The sequence below is a fragment of the Equus asinus genome, chromosome 22, assembly GCF_041296235.1.
Source record: "Equus asinus isolate D_3611 breed Donkey chromosome 22, EquAss-T2T_v2, whole genome shotgun sequence".
Classification (NCBI taxonomy): domain Eukaryota; kingdom Metazoa; phylum Chordata; class Mammalia; order Perissodactyla; family Equidae; genus Equus; species Equus asinus.
In genome coordinates, this window is record NC_091811.1 from 53,165,257 (window position 1) to 53,188,997 (window position 23,741).

At 41.4% G+C, this 23,741-nt stretch overlaps 1 protein-coding gene across 11 annotated transcripts in view; it reads left to right on the top strand.

Moving 5' to 3' along the window:
• Positions 1 to 23,741, top strand: part of SCN8A (sodium voltage-gated channel alpha subunit 8) — a 178,836-nt gene that overhangs the window by 71,466 nt on the left and 83,629 nt on the right. For 6 of the 11 annotated variants that reach the window (XM_070495305.1, XM_070495307.1, XM_070495304.1 and 3 more), the window contains 5 exons: positions 9,901 to 10,018; positions 11,724 to 11,814; positions 12,466 to 12,594; positions 14,439 to 14,530; positions 23,345 to 23,566. In XM_070495305.1, the coding sequence (XP_070351406.1) occupies positions 9,901 to 10,018; positions 11,724 to 11,814; positions 12,466 to 12,594; positions 14,439 to 14,530; positions 23,345 to 23,566 (652 nt within the window). Of the gene's footprint in view, positions 1 to 9,900; positions 10,019 to 11,723; positions 11,815 to 12,465; positions 12,595 to 14,189; positions 14,282 to 14,438; positions 14,531 to 23,344; positions 23,567 to 23,741 lie in introns of those variants that run through there. The other 5 variants (XM_070495306.1, XM_070495309.1, XM_070495312.1 and 2 more) reach the window with 3 other exon arrangements.

Below are 23,741 nucleotides of genomic sequence, written 5' to 3' on the forward strand. Positions count from 1 at the left end.
GGCTGTGTAGATAGTTACTCAGAAGCGGTTACCAAATTGCTGTTGGTTGGTGGACAAGCGGCTACTGCCGTCACCACTGCTCTAGCTGTTCTTGAGATCAGTTATGTTTATATTAGTGTTGAGTAGAAGAGTACTTCTCTGTACATGCACATGCTGCAACCAATAGGCAAAGAGGATGTGCCCTGGTAGAAGGTACCAGAATTAAGAATTTATAGTTAGGCAGGAAAGAGCTAACAACTATTAGAAGTCAAACTGGCCAGTTGCCTGGTTCAGACGCGGTACATGGGTCTGGGGGAATAAGCTTTATATAGTAGGTTTAGTCAGGCAAGAATGTAAGGCTAGAGAAGTCAGCTGAAAATGAGAGGATCAGGCAGTTCCAGAGGTCAAGACAGTTAAGATCTAGGGTCCAAAACTCTGGGAGACAGTGATAAATCAGTGTCAGTAACAGTTATAGCCAGATAGACTCAAAGGGTGTTGTTTCCCAGCTGTCCTCTTGTAGCTTAGCTCAGTGTCTGAGTCCCTGGGTGTTCATTGTAGCCACAAGGTCATCAGAGGCCCATAGGTTACCTTTGCCCTAATTGAGACGATGACCTCTCAGAAGAGGGAGAACTTGGTTGAGTGGAGAGTCCCTCTCCTGGGCCCTGTGTCCTGCAGCAAACCAGGGGCTGGAGGATAAACCTTTCTCTAAGAAGCCTTGTGTTCCGTAATGTACTCCACCCCTGCAGTGAGAACTCTTCTCTCTAAAGTCCTTTCATATTTATGCACCCTTTATTATTGTAATTTATACTTTTTGTATGGCTAAAAGAAGTAATCCAGTCTTGGGGTGAGTGTGGGGAGATGTTACTGAGTCTGCACTACAGCACTGTGGTATCTGTGTGTTTGTTGTGTTGCCTTTGCAGTGTGCTAGGATTTGTTTGGTATGTATGTAAATGTGCTTGTACCCAGCTTTGCACAATGTCCCTTCCCCTTATTATAGACCCCAAAGAGCACACATCTTCCCCTGAGTTAGCAGTGGCAAGCTCCTCCATCGTGTGCTCCAAGCCCCACATTGCTAATTAGAAATGAAAAGCCTATGCTTTTCAGAAGGCTCGTTTTATGCCGACATGACACGTTTATTAATACTCCATGCCACAACTCATTAAGAGCTGTTCCACTGCTCTTAATGGGCCTGTGCTCAAACACATTCAGTGGCTGTTGTTATAAACTGATATTTCCCCTTGGGCGGTAAACCACAATTCAATTTCAATTTCCCTTTTAACTCATTTATTTCACAAAGATCTAATTTAAGACAGATTAGGTAAAATATTATTGGACTTCATGGGCACCAAGTGATCGTTGCTTAAGAAGTATTCTCAGAAGAATCCAAAGCTTGCTGTCCTTCCCACTCCTCCTGGGCTTTGAAGGGTCTGTTGGAGCGCAGTGTTGAATAAGGCACGAAGCTCCTTTTCTGGATTCTCACCATCAGTTTAACAATGATTACCAAGATTTAATCAGCCATGCATACGGCTTAAAAATGCTTTTATATATTTTTTAAGAGGGAGCCCATCACCAGTCATCCCTATTCCTTCTCTCTCCCATATTCAGTGTTCTGCCAAGAGTAGGGAAGAGGAGTAGGGGAGCTCGGGCAGGGAGGAGCCCCCAGGGTGCAGTCCTGCTGTGGAGCTGCTCTGTGCTGCCCCTGCCACAGAGGCATAGGGCTCAGGGTGGCGTCCAGCACTGTTGAGCCTGGGCTTGCCAGAGTGTCACTGGAAGGAGCAGAATAACTAAGTCAGGAGGTTCTGCCAAGATGCGGTGTGAAAGAAGAGGTAATATTAGGCTTTCTCCTGAGAAGCATGGTTTGCTGCTTTGTTGCACTTTATATGGATGCTTCTGCATACTTTCCAAATTGTAGAATCATAGATGTCAGAGCTGGAAGGGACCTGGGCACACACATGAGGCGGCCCCCCCTCCCTCACTTAATAGATGAGGAAAATGCGATCCAGAAAGATGCAGTGGCTCACCCAGCCTGTACAGCTAGGTGGAGGCAGGTGAAGAGAACCTGTGTGTTTTAACAAGTGTTTTCATGACCTGAGATATGATCTAGTTGTTTCCAAATCCTAGTGAGCACAGATTCCCCTCTAGCTTATTTAATCAAAACTTCTGAGGTGGGACTTATGAGTCTGCATTTTGTAACAAGCTACTCAGATGATTCTTATGCAGCGCCTCTGGCCCAGGTCAGGAACTGGTATTGGCATACAACAGGGATCAGCCAACTGTCACCCACAGGCCAGATCGGCTCTGCCATTTGGTTTTGTATGGCTCATGGGTTAAGAAGAGTTTTTATATTTTTAAATGATTGGGGAAAGGTGAGAAGAAAAATAATATTTTGTGATGTGTGGAAATTATATGAAATTTACATTTCCTTGCCCATAAATAAAGTCTTGTTGGAACACGACCACTCATTTGTTTCCATATTGTCTGTGGTTACCTTTGCACTCCAGTGGCGGGGCTGAGGTGTTGCAGCAGGGACTGTGGCCCGCAGAGCCTTCAGCGTTTACTATCTGGCCCTTTACAGAAGTTTGCTGACCCCTGATGTATGCTATTCTCTGTCTCGTAGAGGCAGTGCAAGCACCAGTGTTAAAAGGAAGATTCCTAGACTTTGAGTACCTGTGTTGGTCCAAACACGGTCATGCTTTATGCAAAAGAGGCAGTTATGAAAGCCTGCATATAAATTAAGTATATGTAAATCTAATTACTTTAACAATAAAGGATTTTGTAATACAACTTGCTACCTGAAGTATAGAGGATTCACCTTCATTTCAAGGGGCTTGGTGTGGACTACATGTTTCTCTTTGAATAGAAAAAAAGATCTCCTGTTTTTATACTTAGTGAAGATATAGGATGTGTATTTAGAAAGGGGTGATGATAAACTATTTTTATTCTATGTGCAGTATTCAGTCCTCAGATTAATTATGGAATTTCTATTTCACACATAAAATATCCTTAATAAAGCCTTTATACCTGGAAAATCAGAGTTTTTTAATTCACTAAAGCCACCGAGTTTCCCTTCGAATCATTGGTCTCCTTGTCGACTCATCAGTGTGCTAATTCTGGAGCCTCGCTACCTGCTAGTTTTTCTTCAGCCAGGGTCTGACAATTTCAATTTCTTAATGTCTTCCTTTTTTATTCCTCTTTTCCTTTTCCCTCCCCTCGGAGATACAAGCATTTGTTCATTAAGCAAGCGGCAGACAGTTTTTGAGGCCCTGCCACGTGCCAGGCTCTGTGCAGCCACTCATTCTGCACAGGACATGCCCTCAGGGGCGGCTCTAGACCTGTCTTTCCATCCTGACCAGACTAAGAGACAAGAGAAAGGGAAGGTGCAGAGTACGCTACTTATAAAATCCCGTTACTTTTCTTCTAAGGCAGATAGGTGATGCCGTGGAGGCCTGGCTGGATGGTTTTTCGAGGCTGGGACATGGGCCAGTGCTTCTTCCCTTGTTGCTTAGGCTTTTATGTAGTGTGCCCCTGGGGCTCAGATCTCTCACTCACCAGAGAATCCATCCCCCACACCAGTCTCATTCTCTGCCGTATTGCCACTAAATTGCCTCAATCTGGCACAGCAGAAGCTGGAAAGAGGCTCTAAACTTGGCATAATATACTGCTCTTTGCTGCATGACCTTTGATGAGTGGTGTCCCTCTCCTGAGCTTTTGTAAAATGCATAGAGGATAATAATCCCTCCTTCACCCCTATTTCACAGGAATATTGTGAGGTTGAATGAGGAGGTTATTTCAAAGGCTTGGCATTTTCGTAGAGGGAGTTGCTATAGAAACACACAGGAATATAAGTACTTCAGACGGGGTTTCAGGAAAGTCCTGGGCTCTTTGTTTCTTTGGGAAGCTGAAATGTGGAAGAGTCCCAGCTCGGCCCTTGACCTGTCTCGGCCTCACCCAGGTCTGCCCTGTGCTTCCTCCTGCTTTTAGGGTTTGGCTTTCCCTGCAGCGCACCACTCCTCCCCAAGAGCCAGGACACTCTAGTAGAGGAAGAATGTTATCGCAGTGCCGTCTCAGACACGAGGGACGGTGCATTGAGCGTTGCCAGACTGTTTATGGCTCAATACCAGCGCTGCCCTTCTACTGGAGAGAAAATGTCATGACTCTCCAGGTATAAGAGTAGAAGATGAGAGGCATTTAAAAAAATCTGCCAGCAACTGTTTCTTGGGAGTGCACGTGTTAAGCATTATATTGGAATTGTGGGAGGCAGTGTGAGATTGAGTCCTGCCCTCTGAGAGCTTAAAACCTAGTTTCAGGGTAGGGGTAGGGTAGAGGGAAGAGTCAAAAAAAAAAAGCTTGGAGAATAACGAAAGGTACAAACTCCGAGTATATTAGGAGTTTGGAAAAGGGAGAACTCAGAGTAATTGGAAATACATCATGAAAAAAAGTGGTACCTCAGTACCAAATTCAACTAATGCTGACCTCTGTGGGAAGACGGGGATGTATTTGGAGAGAGGTGCAGGAAGGAGCAGTACTGGTAAGACTCCTTCTTAGTCTAACTGATGGGTGCATAGCTGTTTGTGGTGTCATTCTTTAGACCATTTTGTATGTCTTCTACTACTTGAATGGTTCATTGTGTTTGTTTTTTATTGAGATATAATTCACAAGCTAGAAAATTCACCATTTTAAATTCACCATTGTCGGGTTTTTTTGTTCACAAGGTTGTGCAGCCATCACCACCTCTAATTTCAGAACGTTTTCGTCACCCCGAAGAAACCCGTTAACAGTGACTCCCCAGTCCCCCTCCTTCCAGCCCTAGGCAACCACTAACCAACCTTCTGTCCTCGATTTGCCTATTCTGGACATTTCATATAAATGGAATCATACAGTATGTGGCCTTTTGTGTCTGAATTCTTTTCGAGATTTTCAAGGTTTACCCTTGTAGCATATATAAATACTTAATTTCTTTCTCTCTGCTTTTTTCTGAAATAAAGATGTCTTTATTTTTCAAAAAGCTCCTCAAATCATTCTGAAGTTCAGAATGGGTTAGGAACCGCTTTTAGCTGTCACTATTCTTAATTCTATTATTTGGCTTGGAATAAAGCTGGTTTTTTAAAGTTATCAATAAATAAAGCTGATTTTTAAAAATTTATTGATAACACCTTACTGGACACTCTTCAGGTAATAATGTATATTTTTTTATTTTGGTAAAATATACATAGCAAAATTTATCATTTTAGCCATTTTTAAGTGCATAATTCAGTGGTATTAAATACATTCACCGTGTTGTTGTACAACCATCATCACTATTCATTTCCAGAATTTCTTCATTATCCCAAACAGAAACTTATACCCATTAAACAGTAACTCTCCGTTCCCTCTGCCCCCAGCCCTCAGTAAACTTTATTCTACTTTCTGTCTCTATGAATCTGGCTATTCTAGGTACCTCGTATAAGTGAAATCATATAATATTTGTCCTTTTGTGTCTGGCTTATTTCACTTAGCATAATGTCTTCAGAGTTCATCCATGTTGTAGCATATATTAGAATTTCATTTCTTTTAAAGACTGAATAATATCCCATTATATGGATATACCACATTTTATTTATCCATTTGTCAGTTGATGGACATTTGGGTTGCTTCCACTTTTGCAATGTTTTGAATAATGCTTTTATGAACATTTGTGTATGCTTTTGTGTGAACGTCTGTTTTCAGTTCTCCTGGGTATTCATCTAGGAGTAGAACTGCTGGGTCATATAATAATGCTATGTTTAACTTTTGAGGAACTGTTTTCCAAAGTGGCTGAACCATTTTACTTTCCCACCAGTAATATATGAGGGTTCCAATTTCTTTACATCCTTGGCAACACTTGTTGTTTTCCATGTTTGTTTGTTTGGTTTTTTCCACTTGTAACCATCCTGGTGGGTGTGAAGTGATATCTCATTGTGGTTTTATTTGCATTTCCCTAATGACTAATGGCCTTCAACGTCTTTTCACGTGCTTATTCACCGTTTGTATATCTGCTTTGTAGAAATGTCTATTCAAATCCATGCCCATTTTTAAATTGGATTACTTGTCTTTTTCTGTTGAGTTGTAAGAGTTCTTTATTCTGGCTGCTAGACCCTCATTAGATATATGATTTGCAAATATTTTCTCCCATCTGTGAGTTGTCTTTTTGCTTTCTTGATAGTGTCGTTTATTGCACAAAAGTTTCGAATTTTGATGAAGTCCAATTTATCTATTTTTTCTTCAGTCACTTGTGCTTTAAGTGACGCATCTATGACACTGTTGCCTAATCTAAAGATGTGAAGATTTGCTCCTATGTTTTCTTCTAAGAGTTTTATAGTTTTAGCTCTTAAGTTTAGGTCTTTGATCCATTTTTTTTTTTTTTAATTTTTTTTTAATGATTTTATTTTTTCCTTTTTCTCCCCAAAGCCCCCCAGTACATAGTTGTATATTCTTCGTTGTGGGTCCTTCTAGTTGTGGCATGTGGGACGCTGCCTCAGCGTGGCTTGATGAGCAGTGCCATGTCTGCGCCCAGGATTCGAACCAACGAAACACTGGGCCGCTTGCAGCGGAGCGCGCGAACTTAACCACTCGGCCACGGGGCCAGCCCCAGGTCTTTGATCCATTTTAAGTTAATTTTTGTATAGGGTGTGAGATCAAGGTCCAAATTCATTCTTTTGTATGTAGTTATCCAATTGTCCCAGAACCATCTGTCAAAGACTACTCTTTTTTTCTTTGAATTTTCTTGGCACCCTTGTCAAAAATCAATTGACCATAGATGTATGAGTTTATTTCTGGACTCTCAATTCCATTCTATTCATATATATGGCTATCCTTATGTTAGTATCAGTCTTGATTTCTGTATCTTTGTAGTAAGCTTTGAAATGGGAAGTGTGAGTCCTCAACTTTGTTCTTATTTTTTCAGATTGTTTTGGCTGTTTTGGTTCCCATGCATTTCTATATGAATTTTATGATCAGCTTATTAATGTCTGCCCCAAAAAGCAGTTGAACTTTTGATAGAGATTGCATTGAATCTGTAGATCAGTCTGGAGAGTATTGCCTTCGTAACAATATTAAGTCTTCTAATCCATGACACAAGATATCTTTCCGTTTATTAAGGTCTTTAATTTCTTTAAATGATGTTTTGTAGTTTTCAGTGGTACAAGTCTATTACTTATTTTGTGAAATTTATGCCTAGGCATTTTATTCTTTTAGATGCTCTTGTAAATGAAGTTGTTTTCTTAATTTCATTTTTGGGTTTTTTGTAGTGTATACAAATACAACTGATTTTTGTATATTGATCTTGTATCTTGAAACCTCGCTGAACTTGTTGATGAGTTCTAATACTTTTGAGTATATGTATTCCTTAGGGTTTTCCGTATGCAAGGTCACTTCATCTGCAATTAGAAATAGTTCTACCGGGGCCAGCCCCGTGGCTGAGTGGCTAAGTTCACACACTCCACTGCGGTGGCCCAGGATTTCACCGGTTCAAATCCTGGGCACGGACATGACACCGCTCATCAGACCATGCTGAGGCAGCATCCCATATGCCACAACTAGAAGGACCCACAACTAAGAATATACAACTATGTACCAGGGGGCTTTGGGGAGAAAAAGGACAAAAATAAAATCTTAGAAATAGTTTTACTTGCTTAATGGCTTTGTCTAGAATATCCAGTACAGTGTCAAATAGAAGTGGTGAGAGTAGACGTTCTTGTCTTGTTCCTAATCTTAGGGAGAAAGCTTTCAGTCTTTTATCATTAAATATGATGCTAGCTGTGGAGTTTTCCTAGATGCCCTTTATCAGGTTAAGGGAGTTCCCTTCTATTTCTAGTTTGTTGAGTGTAGGATTTTGTCAAATGCTTTTTCTGCACCTCTTATGGTTATTGTCCTTTATTTTATTAATATGTTGTGTTACATTGATTGATTTTCATATGTTAAACCATCTTTGCATGTCTGGAATAAATCCCACTTGGTCATGGTGTATAATCCTTTTTATTTGCTGCGGATTTGGTTTGCTGGTATTTTGTTGAAGCTTTTTGTGTCTATATTCATAAGGGATATTAGTCTATAGTTTTCTTTCCTTGTGATGTCTTTGGTTTCGTATCAAGGTAATATTAGTCTTACAGAATGAGTTGGGAAGTGTGCCCTTCTATTTTTGGGAAGAGTTTGTGAAGAATTGATATTAATTCTTCTTTAGACATTTGGTAAGATTCATCAGTGAAGCCATCTGGTCCTGGGCTTTTCTTTGCAGGGCTTCATTTTTTTAATGCAAAGTGCAGAAGAGTATTTATAGTACAATCCCATTTGAGAGACAGAGAAAGAGTCTCCTTAAGGCTGTATCTGTGTGTTTGTATTTACACAGAAAACTTCCGGAAAGATATACGCAAAGAGATATACAAGCAGCAAAGGTTATCTTTGGGTAATGAGATGAAGTCTTTTGTTCCTTTTGTTTTTTAAAAATAATTATGAGGATGTATTGCTTAAATTTTTTAAAAAACAAGCCTAACTTAAAATGGCTAGCATCTGACCATTTGCTCTTTGACCCTCATAGTGAGATGCTGGGGCTGGGTCCTTGCCACTGGCCTTGTCTCCTTAGGAACTCAGTCTAGTAGGCCCTGCATCCCGCCAGCTTCACAGTCTGCTGCTCCCTCTTCTCTGTCTTATCCTCGTGAACACTGAAAACTTGTCACTTCCCTGAAAACAACCCACAGTTATATGCAACTTACTGTGCTTTGTACATTCCATGCGATTCCCTTTCCTTGCCAACCCTTCCCCCTTTATCTGCCCAATTTATATCTCTTAATCTCTATTCATCCTTTAAAACCCCTTCCAAATATTAGTTACTTTCCTTTGTGAACACCTCCCAGCTCACTCTCCTCCCTTTCTTTGCCCACCCAAGGGGAAAAAAATCCCTTCCTCCTGCTGCCTCTCATACACTTCGCATATTTTTGTTATTGAACTTTGTATTTATTCTGCATCATAATTACTAGTTCACATATATGTCTTCCCTAAAAGTATAATTTTATTCAATTTTGTATCCCAGGAGCTCAGCACAATGCTTGGCACAAAATAGATGCTCAAAAATATTTTAATTGAATTGAATTCATAAAGCCAGAAAAGGTGTTCTGGGTAGGATGAGCAATGTAAGCAAGGGCCAAAATTACGTATTACTGTAACATGCACTCATTTGGCAAGACAGGAAGTTTCATGCTGGGAAATAGGGCTGAATGATCTTGGCAAGGCTGATAATGGAGGTTCTTAAAAGCCAGATAGAGTAAACTTGGTAGAATGAAGAAGTCTTCTCACTTCCTTCAAGTCTTTGCTCAAACCTCTCTTCTCAGTGGACTTGCCCTGACCCCCTCCTTTAACTATTCACCCATCCCCTGAGCCCAGCACCCTGGATCTCTCTTTCCTTTTTCCATAGCACTTACCACATTCTATAGACTTGACTTATTCATTGTGTTTTTTAGTTATTGTCTGTCTTCCTTCCCAATTAGAATATAAGCTCCCTACATAGGGTAGCTCTGTTCACTGATCATTCCCCAGCACTTAGAACATTGCCTGGCACGCAGTAAACATATGGTGAACGAATGAATCCTGAATTAATGAACTTCAGGATCTTGTCCGGAGCTGGCATAGATAGCTTAGGTATAATTCAAATGGCTTGTTTCTGAAAAAACGGATTTATTCTGTAACACTGCTGTGATAGTGCCAGGTATTTGTAATATCATCTGGGGCAGGGCCGGGGAGGGAGGCCAGGGAGAGAGAGATGTACTGCCTTGGGGGTTCTTGCCTTAGAAACCAAATTGGGAAGTAAACATTATCAGGACATTTGAATTTATTTCTTGCCTAGAAAAATGTTGTTTCATGTGGTGATTAATTCCCATGCTTTAATAATTTCTCTTTTTTCTCTCTCCACAGACCTTTGTAGTATTAAACAGAGGGAAAACTCTCTTCAGATTTAGTGCCACGCCTGCCTTGTACATTTTAAGTCCTTTTAACCTGATACGAAGAATAGCTATTAAAATTTTGATACATTCATATCCTTTTCTGTGAATGCGGAGTGAATGCAGCAATGGCATGGTCACTGGTGCATGCTTCTGGTTTTTGACGACTAAATTGTATGTTAAGTATTTTACCAATAGCATAGTTGACTGTCCCACTAGTCAGAAATTTAAGAGTGAACTTCTGCCACATGGTTAAATGAGTGCTGTAGAGATCTGCCTTGCATAGTTTTGATTTCTTGAGCAGTGAGCTCAGAAAGTATCTGAGATAGTTTCCCAGATTCAACGGCCTCCTTGATACAGAGGTTCAGATCTAGATTGCAGGATTGATATGAATCTTTTCTGATATTTTTACTCCTGTTTACAGAAAATGCCAATTTATTCATGTGACCTGACTTTCATATCTTATTAATATAAGAGAGCATATGACACGAAAAATTATGTGATGGGTTTAGCAACTCTGCACAGTGACTTTAAACTTTCATGGGTGGCATTTAACTTGACAGTACTTAGTCTTACGTTTCAAAGAGTGCTGTACCCTCCAGGTAGCCTGGGAACACCAGCAGTTACCACTTGGTACGTTGGTTTGCTAAGCCTTTGCCACATGTCATTAACTCTGAGAATTTAGCAACCTGGTTCTGAAATCTATGGTCTACAAGTAACATAATGCTGAAATCTGAAGGTTTACAAGGAAATAATTCACAGTGGACTTCTTCCCTTTTGGCTGGATCAGAAGATAGTGTTTTTTCTCACCAGAACATGTTACTATTCCCCGAAGAAAAATCCGGTTGTAGCAAAGAAAAATATAGCTATAAGAAGTATTTTTTCCTTTTAAAATTCCACTAGTAGAATGAAGGTGGTGAAGGCCATTAGCAAGAGAGAGTAAGTTAGCAACAAATGAGATGTGGCTTCTGTGCTCGTTAAAGTGACAGTTTGAGTAACTCATGCTGACCTGAAGCAGTTTAATTTTTCTCAGTAGATAAGAACAGAAAGGGCTGAGAAAGATCCCGGATGGAACTGAAATAGCAAGAAAACAGTTTGCTCTCCATAAACATTCCTGGGCACTTTCAAAATGATCAGATGAGTTTGCCCCATTACTTGATTCTTCGGAGTATGGTGATGCAGATGTCCTTGAAATCCTGACCCAACATGCCACAACTGGTTTCTCAAGCTGGACAAATTCACACATTGGCTATGACCTTGACCCCCAAAGACAGTTCAACCCTTTGGAGGACTAGGGAAAAAAGTACACCCTTAATTACATGTAGATTTTCAAAGAACTAGTTGTACAAGATAATTAACAAATGAGTACTGAATAATACAGATTAAATTTAGTCTCTCACCTGATGACTTTGGTGTCTGGTATCCTGGTAGATTTCTGGTTACTGTGCACAAAAGTATTTTAGATGCTTGTTCCGGAGTTGAGGTAAAAGTGGTAAGAGGGGGAAATATTTTATCCAAAAGGAATAGAACAGTGACAGCCCTCTTGAAAGCAAAAGAGTGGCCACCCTGCTATGTCCACCCAGAGTTCTCTGGTCAAGTGTGAATGCATATGGTGGCATTCTGCATTGATAGCGGTGGCCACAGTTTTCATTATCACCTTGCCTTTTCCTCCTGTTCGGTGCTTTGTCTCCTTTCAGGTCACCAATTTAGTTCTCATGGCGCCCAATGTGAAATGTGTTTGCTTTCTGAGGGAAAAAACAGGCCAGATTCTGTATATTCTCCCTTGACTCTTTTCTACAGTATTTAGCATGATCATTATGTGCACTATTTTGACCAACTGTGTATTCATGACTTTTAGTAACCCTCCTGAATGGTCGAAGAATGTGGAGTAAGTAGCTCGTTTCCCTATTTGTCTGCTTTCTTGTTTTAAAGATTTTTAGTCACTGATTCTTGCTTTGCACAGTTCATCCAATCAAGGAAAAAAAATAGTTATTGCCCACTCTTTATTTCACAGAGAGAGGTGAGGACACATCTGGAATAGAGGAAATAACCTTAGAAATCAACTCTAGAGAGACAAAGTGTGCTCTGGAAGTTACTACCCTCACCTCTGCCTTTCCTGTGCTAGCCACTGAATTGACTTGCTGCCCCCTCACCATCTTGTACCTCAGTTCCTAATAATACTGCTGCCTTCTCCAACATTAGGTTCCCCTTTCCTTTTGCCTTGTTTAAAGTTAAAAATAGCTCTGAGGCCTCCACACCTGGTTCAAAATGATCATGTACTCTGTGGCAGTAGAGAGTTGTTTCTTTGCAGTACCCATCAGGACCCAGTATAGCCTTCCAGAGTTCTCAGTTTGTACATTTCAGTAAGTTTCATCCGAAGCTTCCCTTTGTCTTCCTCCTTTCCTTTGTGCTATAGGCTGTGCCCTTTCTGTTTTGTCTGTTAGTTGAAGCCACACCTCAGGCAAGTGCTATCTTAAAAGATTCATTTAAAGTTTCTGTCTGTTCAGAAATTACCTCAAGCTCTCCATTTCTTTGACAGGTACACGTTCACAGGGATTTATACATTTGAATCACTAGTGAAAATCATCGCAAGAGGTTTCTGCATAGATGGCTTTACCTTTTTACGGGATCCATGGAACTGGTTAGATTTCAGTGTCATCATGATGGCGTAAGTTCTCTGCTTACTTTATCGGTGTTCTGAGTATGATTATGTGTGTATGATTGTACTCCTGGGTGTGTTTGTGAGTGTGAGTTTGTGGGCACAGTTGTATGACGAATTAATGAATAACCACATAAGGCTGTACAGGCTTATGCCTGTGACTTGCTGGTGAGGGCCTCTTGTGGTTCAGGCAGTGATAGTGTGTTTATATGGGAGAAGGTAAGCAGAGGCTTTATAGCTGGAAGAGAAAGCAAGAAGTGATTTCCCGTGGACACTCCCTCATGTTTTCTTCCTGCTTATAACATGTACCAAGGCTTACACACTTATCACTAGGGGGCCTCGGTGAAGACTTGAAATCCTTTAAATGTAAACCTTAAGTTGAAAATCAGTTTCCTGGGTATGTTATATCACATGTAATTTCATGAGGCTGGCCAGATTTTGCAGACCACAGAGCAGATTTCAGAGTCAAAACATGAGCCAAGGTATCCAAATTGGTCACTTCCTAAAGAGTTATTGACCAGAACTTCCAACTATTGCAAGAGAACAGTGTAACTCCATATAGGTATGCTAGCTGCTCTTGGTAATTTGTGTTGTTTTAACAATGAACATGTGTCTCTGGGAAACTTAACTGATGATAGAGGGGTTATAGCAAACTTTATTATTTTTATTTCCAGGCTGGGAAAGTACTTTGTGGTTTGGTAGCGGGTAAGGGTGTTGTCTAGATTTTGTGTGTGTGTGTGTGTGTGTGTGTGTGTGTGTCCGCGCATGCGTGTGCGCACACGCAATATGTAAGAGATTGAGTGCATTTGTATGTACGGCTCTGAGCATCAGATAGAAAGATGTGTTTCAACTGTAAAATGTGAATGAATGACATGCATTGAATATTTGAAACTGGAGCTTCGACTTTCTGTTATATTAAGGTAATTTCTAGCTTTCCAGAACTATGAATGCACATTGCTGTTCATTTAAAATTTAAGTGTCCCTGCTGGTGATAAAATGGGCGCTTAACACAATATTTGCTCTGATCCCATGATCTAGATTTTCCTGAGCCGTGCTTCTGTATGTCACAGGCTAAAACTTTATCTGTAGGGATGACTGCAAAAATATGCAGACAACTCTTGGATAACTCGTATATACAGACATTTAGGCATGTTTTGCCATTGCCCACGAAGGAGTTATTTTACTGTAGATTTGTTTCTGTGAGGCTCCTGCTGCATAAATTTGTCTCTTTTTCCTAAAAAATTGTTCACAAAACTTGGGGACATAAGGCTTTGCTGGCCTTCCTCCTAGCTGTCCTTTTTACTAAAAAAAAGTGAATGGACCGAGAGTAGTCATTCTGATTGGGGTCTGCACATCACAATGCTGATTAAGAGAGGAAACCCCCGGGACCTCCTGGTTCTAGCAGTTCTTTCAAATATACTGTTGAATTCTTCTTGCCCAACTGAGAAAAAAAATGTGTTCTTTAAATGTTTTTACTTTGAAACTTTTCTTTTTCAAGGAAAAAAATGAAATCATAGCTTGTATATAAGACCCATTCTTCCCCCCCGTTCTCAACCCCTCGCCCAGTGGTACCATTACAAGTTAACTTTGGTTTGATTCTGCAGGTATATAACAGAGTTTGTAAACCTAGGCAATGTTTCAGCTCTACGCACTTTCAGGGTACTGAGGGCTTTGAAAACTATTTCGGTAATCCCAGGTAAGATGGCCCGGGGTTGGTGTTAGGTGTTGGGTTAGGGCCCTGACGTGACGTATTGTACTTTTTGTTTTGTTGTGGTTTTGTTTTTTTTCCTTTGGTGTTTGTGTTTGTGTCTGTGTTTGTCATTTGTGTCTGTGTGTGACCTCCCTTACTACAGATATGTGACAGAGTTTGTGGACCTGGGCAATGTCTCAGCGCTGAGAACATTCAGGGTTCTCCGAGCTTTGAAAACTATCTCTGTAATTCCAGGTGAGAAAATTTAAGCACAAGACTGACTTGGCCTCATCTCCTCTTTCCCCTCCATTCATTTTGTCCACCACATTCTAAACTGGTGTCAGCACAATTGACATGGCCTTGCATTCCGCATGTTTTCCTGGGACACATTCTCTGGAATGGCCCTTTGATCTTTAGGCAGCTTCTCTGACAGTGCTTGCCAGGCATGCAGCCCCCATTCCATCCATGCTTTGAAAAAGCACGTGCTTAAGAATCACTTGGATCTTACAATATCTGAAAAAATTGTCACAGAGCTAGCTGTCTCTTTGAATATAAATCATTTGCTTCCTGGCCTCATGGAATTACAGTAATTTTAACATTCACCATCATTCCATTGCTTGTGATTTCTAGGCTTCCTATGGCATGGTTTGCTGATGGGATGTTATTTGAAGAATTGTACTTTTATTGTTAATGTGTCAATGGAATTATTTAATCACAGAAGAGACCTACCCATTAAACTAGTCCAGTGTTATAGATGAATTTAAGAGCTTTGGAGTTAATGAACTGAACTTGAATAACCACTGTCTATCACATTCTGTCACTGTCTGTTTCACTGGAATAAGAACCATCTACTATCCATATATTCAGAGATGTTCTCAAACATAAATCCCAATGAAAGCTTAAGCAGGTGCCGTTAAAAAAAATAAAAGGTAAGATAACATACATCTAAATGTGTGGGCAAACAAAAAGTACAGAAACTTGAGAAGGAAAAAAAGGAATCAGTGGGTGGTTGAGAGGTACTTGATTGACAGTCACTTTAAAATTTTTGCCTGTTTCTTTTTGGTCCTGGTTGAGCCAGCCCAGTGGTTCTTAACCTTTTGAAGGTTTTGGATCCTTTTGAGAATCAGATGAAAGTTTACAGACGCCCCCACCGAAGCCCATCTATGGACCCCAGGTTAAGATCCCTTAATTTAATTGAAACCCTCGCTACTGGGTAATACTTAACTATTCTTCTAAAGACCAGACGTGAAATCTGGAAGGAAAGGCATTTTAGTTGGTCCTGCGAGCCCGAGGTGGACTGGCAGTAACGCAGCAGAAAGCAAGACTGTGCTGTTGCCGCTTGGACTTCGGCTGTTGTTCAGGGGTTTTCAGGGAAGACTGCCAAGAGACCAGGCTTTCCACTGCGGTTCTGTAGAAACAAGGACATGAAGAACAGAGGCATCCTATTCCTGGCCTCACGTGGCTCTTCTCCTTGTGGCTGACTCAGAAATATTCCTCTTTTCCCCTTTTCAACATTATCTTAATATCAGACACCAAGAGAGGCAGACTCCTGGAGAGAGCAGACTCGGAATGTGGCTATTGAGAACCTCAAGGACCGTAAACTTCCATTTCTCCATTTACAGATTTGGGCCATGAAGTGGGCCCATAATTTGGGCCCTGCTAAAAATGAATTCCTTTCCTTTTAGCAATGGTAGCTTACTCCTTATCAATCAGATATTGGATGTCAGTTGGAGTATATTCTTTGTGGCAAAAAACTGCAGCCCTGACTGATCAAGGTTTAGTTTCTGGGCATTTTAAATAAATTTGACAGAAAACCAAGCTCCTTCTCCAGGCAGCCTCCTGCAGCTCCTGATGGTGGCCTAACCCTCATGCAAGCCTTGTCTTATTTTTCAAGGCATCTGGAGCACCAAATCTTTACTTTCGTTTTTCTTTTGGTGGCTCTCCTCCTCTGGCCTCTTTTAAATGTGATCCCGTGTTTTCTACTCCCTTCCCCCAGTGCACTCCGCAAGGCATCTGTCTCTTTATGTTCTTGTGATCGCAAAACTTCTTTTCCAGAATTAAATTGGAAAGCTGTGTTCTGTTCACTAACTAGGGCAGCAGATGCTATCTCTGGTCTAGCTCTTAGCTTCTGTCTCTGTCTCTGCTATACGGTTAATTTCTGACCCCGGCATTTCTGCAAGGTAACTCTTGACTGATGTCACATTATTTATCCTTAATACTCCAGTACTACATGTATATATATATAAACTTTATAAACACAGTGCCTGGCCCGTAGTAGTGCTCCATAAATGGCAATTTTAGTAGTAGCAATTATTATCACAAAGAAGAAACCAAAATCCAAAGACAGGGTTTGTATCAAGATTTAGACATCACAGTTTGAAATAGATTCCTGGATTCCTATTTCTAGAAGCACCTCCAGTTGAGCTGGCTTTGGGAGGTTAACTGGGATGGAAAATAACTTTAAGGGATTCTAAAGCCAGTATTAGATCACTATCAGTGAGTGGTATAATTGATACTTAGATTAAAGTGTGACTTTTAATCCCCAGTCCTTTTGCTCGCCTTTCTACTTATAGAGGGCTATTGTCCTGTTCCTACCTACCTGTTACCCAGGTCTCCTTCCAGGTAGGAGCACCAGCGTATGAGTCAGTAGACGTGGGGCCAGCTCTTGATTGGAAATCCAGATCATTTCGGCTCCACTGTCACAGAGCTGGGCCATAGTTCCCTCTTAGTAAAAACCATTGTTTTCATACCAAGTTTCCTCATGGATCACTTCAGTGGAATTGTTGCTCTCTTTGCCTTCTCCTGTTCCCAGTTTGATTATAGGCTTCTGCCAAAGCTGCCAGAAACAAGTGAGAGCAACCACAGAGCTGGCACGGGGTCTGCAAGATCTCACAGAGCTCTCAGCTCCCTTTTTGAGAGTTTTCCCTTTCCTGGAGCACTCACGCAGCTCACCTGGGCTGACGCTGGCCTCCCTCTTAGCACCTTTGGTAGATACTCTGAATGTGTCAGGGCTGCCAGCACTTGCGGAAAATGGGAGACCACAGCCCATCGGTTAGCTCCAGCCTTTTGGATAAGAGGTGCTTTGATTTACAGCCTTCTTGTAGTTTAGAAAAAGGCCAAACCCACAATCTGACCCTCTTTATTTGCTAACTCAAGACCTGGATACGTCTCATTCATGGTTTCCCTCCTGCTTCAGAGGGCTTGACTTGAAGAACTTGAAGAACTGTGCATGCAAGCCCTGTGCTAAAAGGGTCACTTGTAGGAGGAGACCTTTTCTAAATTTTCTTTGGTCTGGAATTTGCCGGGTTCAACTTGAAATTCAAGCATTCCGTGTAGAAATTCATATGTCTTAAAACGTTTGTTTTCCCTTTGTATTTATGTGGTGCCCAGGCACAGAAATGAACTTCTAAGTGACTTTGTCAGAAGTTTCATCTTCTGCCTACTTTGACCATGTGCCATAGAACTGACATGGCCAGAGATTGGCTAGAAATCTTAGAGCATGTGACGTGGGTTTTTCTTAGAGAGTAGCACTTAATGGTGTAAATAAAACCAGCTAGGAGGGCCTCACTTCTTAGTTCCCTTTCATATCCATCATCATTTAAATGACTCCCCAAACCTCTACTTCTCTTTTTGTCAACACTGATTTAATATCATTTTCCTCTCTTTAGAGTTGTAATTTCTTGATTATTTTTCTCTTGGATTTTTTTTATTTCTCCGCTTTTATTTCTGTTACTTTCTCTCTTTACCTATGGTATCAGGTAAGAAGCAGGAAAAATGATGGGCCCTTCTCATTCCCACCCCAGTTTTCACAAGAAAGTATTTTCTTTAAATTTATGCATTATGAATATGGCAATTTCTGCTGCCTAGCGAAGGGGGATAGAAAGTGTTTCAAAACTCTGTTCAGACTCACTGTTTCTTTTAAAGTATTCTAGCTGTTAATTTAGTTGCTTTTGTATTTCTCCTTTCCCCACTTTGCTTCTCAGAAAGGATAACTGAAGTTTAACACAGTGGTTCTAAGTGGAAAAACATTGGAGACTCACAGGATCCCACTGCCCCCGCTTTGAGAGCTAGTTTAGTTTTGGTCAGACTTTGATATGAATCTGGTCTTGAGTAAAAAAATCGACAGCCCCCAAATCCCGCCCAAATTACTCTTGATCTGAAGAACCTTCAAGAACTGTCATTGTGAAGATTGAATCTGCAGGAGGAAGGTTGACCTGGCACAGCCTTACTCCGGGACTTGTCTGGACCAGCCAGACTTTGGGAATTGGGGAACTGTTCTTTTCTCTGGGGTGAGAACTGCTTGTTACTACTATTGAGGCCTGTTCCAATGTTAAATTTGTAGGAGAATTGACTCACGTTGCTTCAAACCAGTTAGATTTTTCGACTTGAGCCACAAACTAGGAAATATAAATTTATTTTATTTACCATCTGGCATCACCGTGGTGGAAGATCCCGGCATGCGTGGCTGATTTCTCTGGACTTAGCACGTAAGCAGGCTCTGTTCATTTGTTCAAGGGATTGCTGGGCGTCATGAACGAGGTTCAGAGGTGCCTTTGGAAACAGAGTGGAGTAAAATTCTGTGGCAGTAGCTTCACCTGTTTCTCAGAATTCCCTAAATGTCCAGCTTCTTCTCTGGTAGCTGACCTTTCCGTACATGGGGTCCAGCTGTCTTTTCTTGTTCTGTAGTAAATGAACTGCTTCTGCTCAGGCACATCCCAATACTAGTTACTCTTAGCCTTTTCCAAGAGTTCTCCCTGTCCAACTTGCCCCCACGTGGCTTCTGTTGCACACTCTGTTGTGTAGGAGTCGTTTGAGCGAGCATTCTGCTCTGCTTTGGGTAATCGGTTTTCAGTGAGTATCTTGCTTGTTCTGGTATGTGGTGTTGTGAGCCAATAGAAGAAGCAGGACAACTTCTCCTCACAGCCAGAACAGTGGCATTCTCCATTTTTCCCTGTGTCAGGTCAGGAATTCTACCAGCAGTTTCTTACGTTTATTGACGTGTGTTGGTGGCAGCAGGGAGCACTTTTCCTTGGCTGCATTTACTAGCATGTGGCAGCCACTGCTGGCAAGACTGCAGAACTTGATAAGAACTGCATCGATGGTGTCATCTCCATAAATTGGCATTGATGTCTGCAAATGTGGTCATTTGCAATTATCAACCCTAACAGGAAAGAAGAGTCTTGGCTGAGTGTATAATCCAGGGTCCTTTTTCATTTAACATTGTGTGTAATCGTGTGCCTACCTTCAGTTGCAAACACTAAGCCTCATCACCTTTCTTCCTCATCTGCCTTCCTCTGATTTTCTCCTGCCGATCTGGATGAGAATCTTGGAGAGTAAACTTTTTAGAGAGCTATAGTTAGTGTTGTTTAGTGATTGTTCTTGCTTAACTAAGATTTGTTTCCCTGAGCCCCTATGAAGTATAAGTAGCTGAATACCATTTCCAACTTGTTTCTCCTTTAAACTTCTTGAAAGCTGGAAGAACTCTCACCAAGAATTTGATCTAAGTCTCAGACTTCAAAACAAAACTCTTGAAGAATCTTTCTCTTTTTTAGCTTTCTGACCTCATGTTTGCAGATATCTGCAGCAATGACGTCTATTTTATGGAGAAGAGATGTTAAACCAGCTCATTGTGAGTGTTCAGGTTCATCCCCAGGAAAGTGATGAGGTCCGTATAGGGTTGGTACATTAGTTGAGCATCTCTGGTTGCAACTGAAAGGATACAGAAGTTACTTCAGGGAATCTAAGGGCTGGAATGCTTTCGGTCTTCCGGAAGCCAGTGAAACCAGAATGCAGAGCCAGAAGGCCCCAGATAGCAGGAAGTACTTTGTCTTTCTCTCTCTTCTCTCCATGTGTCTATTTCCTCTGACTCTTAGCGTGCTGACTTTACGTCTCAGACGTATCCTAGTATATTGACAGAACATGGCTACCACTTAGCTCCCAAATTTATATATTATCACTCCCACCACGTGAAAAGACTACTGGACTGTCTCTTGTTCCATTCCAAATTCCTGGAGGAAAGGGTCTGGATTTAGGTCAGATGTTCATTCTGATGTCTATAACCTACTAAGAGAGGGTCACTTCCTATAAACAAGGCTGCTGGGAGCCCACCCTTGTGGAACAGGGGATAGTTTGAGCCTTGTGGCCTGGATTTCCTATTACATGGGCTTGGAACTGTCCTGGGAGTTCCCAGCTCAGGAAAATCAGATTAGACTCATGCTAAACTTATATGTTAAAATGTTTGTTTGTTTGTTTATTTATTTGTATCACAAATGCATTCGTTTGACTATTTTGTAGTATTATACTCTTGTTACTAATACAGATGATAGCTTACAGCTCATTTTTCAATTTATTTAAAATAGAAAGAGACTTGAATGATCATCCAGTGTTCAGAGAGGTGATTGTCTGAACCATTCAGGAGAGATGGCTGTATAAGCTCTTTGTAAAGAAGTCCAGGAAAAAAGAAACTTTACAGCCATTCTTCAGTGACTTTTTCAACTGTTCTTTGTTTAAATCACTCTTTGACTTTGAAAACAGAACTGTATAATTTTAGGAGATTAAAATTGAATTATTGACCCAATATAGACCTGCCTCAGCTCAGCCCAATATAATGAAGGACTTTTCTATTCCTCAGCAACTTATGGAAATAAGTTCCATAACCCTCGAGCAGTTTTTATGTCTATGGCTGCCTTCTATTTTATACCACCAATACCTTCTTGTGGTTATGATACAATTTCCCAGGGCCTAAAGAATAAAAGATTGAAATTTCAACAATCTCAAACAAGTGAATATCTCTGCCCCTGTTTTTAAAGACTTCTGGAGAAGATTCTTCAGCTTCTCCTCCACTGCCCACTGCCACGTACTCCTGTGTTTATCCCCATTCTGTGTATGGGGAAGTGAGACCTTAAATTTGTTCTGAAACACAGTGGATCATAAATAATGGCTGAGCCAAGACCAGAATTCCTGCTTTCTGATTCTCTGTCTGGTGCTTTTTCTGCACAGCCCTCTGAGGAGAAAGGGAATCAGGTTAGAAATGCCTGGGTCCTGGAGCCCAGACAAGCTCTTCCTAATCCCTTCGGTGGCCGCAGTCTCCATGGAAGTCCCATCTGTAAGAAAGCACAGGCCTTTGCACACTTTTGTATCTCTGCAGTCTAACTCTTGGCTCTTTTTTCCTTAATTTCTCTTAGATCCCTCTCAGGCTATCTGTTTGAGAGGAAAGAAAATTTCTCATTCATTTACTCTTTCAATAGAAATATATTAAGTGCCTGCTTTGTGCCAGGTCCTGTGGTATGCCCAGCATCCTTTATTACTATTGGACTCACCTTTGAAAATTCTAGGTGGTCACTTGCAAAATACAGCAAAAGAAGGGTCATGTCCACATCGCTCGTTAGAGCACCGTCGTGCGAAGTTAGCCATGCAGTGTCGGTATCCCAGTCATCTCTCTTTGGGGAGGACAACATGTGTATAATAGTGATGGCTAACAAGCGTGAAGTGCCAGGTACTGTCCTTGGTGTTTTACATTCATGGTCTTATTTAAACCTCACAACAACCCAGTGAGGTTGGTATTGCAAATATCTTTTTATATTTGAGTAAACTGAGGTTCAGACAAAAAAGGTTAGCATTTGAGTCATTTACTGTGTACTAGGCATTTGTTAAGTGTTTATATGAATCGTGCTTAATCCTCACAACAGCTCTATCATATTCAACTGTAATTATCCCCACTTTAAAGATGAAAAAACTGAGATTCCAAAGGGTTAGGTGTATTGCTGAGGTCACACAAGTAACTGGTATAACTTGGTTAAGATTAGTAATTATCTACCCAGCCTCACACTTCAAACCCAGGATTAGAATTTCCCTTGAATTTCAGTCCGATATTCTTGTCTTCAGAAGTGGGTCAGGGATGAGATCCCCTTGGGGGGTTGTGTGTCCAGGCTCTGCTTCTGCCTCCTGTCCATCCTGGCGCCCTGGCGCCTGTGAGTGCTGAGGGCTTCACTGGCCGTGTCCTGTGGATGGTCTGATGTCTGGGCGTGCCCAGGAGAGCCACTGTAGACTCAGTTTTGACCCAAACATCGTGAACCCACAACCATGTTTTTCTGTATCTCCTATCACCGATCTCTCCCCATGCAGTTAAGAAATCTACCTGCAGGTTCAAATTTGAACCAGCAGCTTGCATTTAAACCTCAAATTCAAGCGGGCTATATGGGTTTTTTTTTTTTAATTTTGTTTTTAATCTAGGACAGAAAAATGGTCAGTTGTAGAGAATAGGGCATGTATGTGATACAGAGAAGGTGCGTTTTTAAGTGGAAAGATAACCCATAAATACTGGATTGATAATAATTAACCTTTTCAATACACTGGCGTTTCTAGAGCTCTTGGGAAAATGTTATTGGACCTTCACACTTACTGGCTTTAACTTCCCAGTAGTTCTCTTTCCAACCTAGAAGCCTCCTCAGTCCCTGAGTTTTCCAGTTGTTTCTTCAGCTCATATTTACTGAGTACCTGCTGTGGGCTAAGCAATATAGATAAAGCTGCGAACAAGACAGACGTAAATAATTAATTACAGCTATGATAAATGCTACAGAGCAAGGTAGAAGGTGCTATTAAAATATTAATAATGATGGAGGAGGGAGAAGAGTGGTGAAGTCAGGGAAGGCTTTCTGGAGGAATAGCCGTTCACGCTGAGACCGCAAGGATGACTAGGAGTTAGGCAGGTAGGACAGGGGAGTGGAAGGAAGCATTCCAGGCAGAGGGAACAGCATGCATGAGGGCTCTGAGGCAAGTAAGAGCTTGACTCATTTGAGGAGCTGAGAAGCAGTCAGAGACGGGAAAGTACTTCCAGGAAGAAAAGAGCCACATGTTGGAGAAGGAACTTTCTTTTGCTATTAAAAAATGATTGACTTAAGAATTGATACTTCTGGAAAAATGAATAATATTGCTGACCCATTATCATTCTCATGGTATAAAAGATAAAGTGGCTGTGGGGAGGAGTAGAAGCCAGTAGCTAAGAGGGCGGCTGGGGGAGGTGGGGAGGGCTCTGGGGTGACTCTGATTCTGGGGGTTCTGTCTCCTCAGGTCTGAAGACTATTGTGGGCGCCCTCATTCAGTCCGTGAAGAAGCTGTCAGACGTGATGATCCTGACAGTGTTCTGCCTGAGTGTTTTTGCCTTGATCGGGCTGCAGCTGTTCATGGGGAACCTGCGGAACAAGTGTGTGGTGTGGCCCATAAACTTCAACGAGAGCTACCTTGAAAATGGCACCAAAGGCTTTGATTGGGAAGAGTATATCAACAATAAAAGTAGGTGGCCCCTCCTCTGCAAGAGGAGAAGGAAGAGTCTATCTCTAGTTTATGTGGTCAGAAGTCACCGCTGGGCTTTGAAAAAGTAGTTGGGGCTGGAAAGGAAAGCGGGTACCTCTGGGGTGGCCTAGCGAAGCTCTTCCCTTTCCTCAAGGTGGGATTGTGCTCAGAAGCT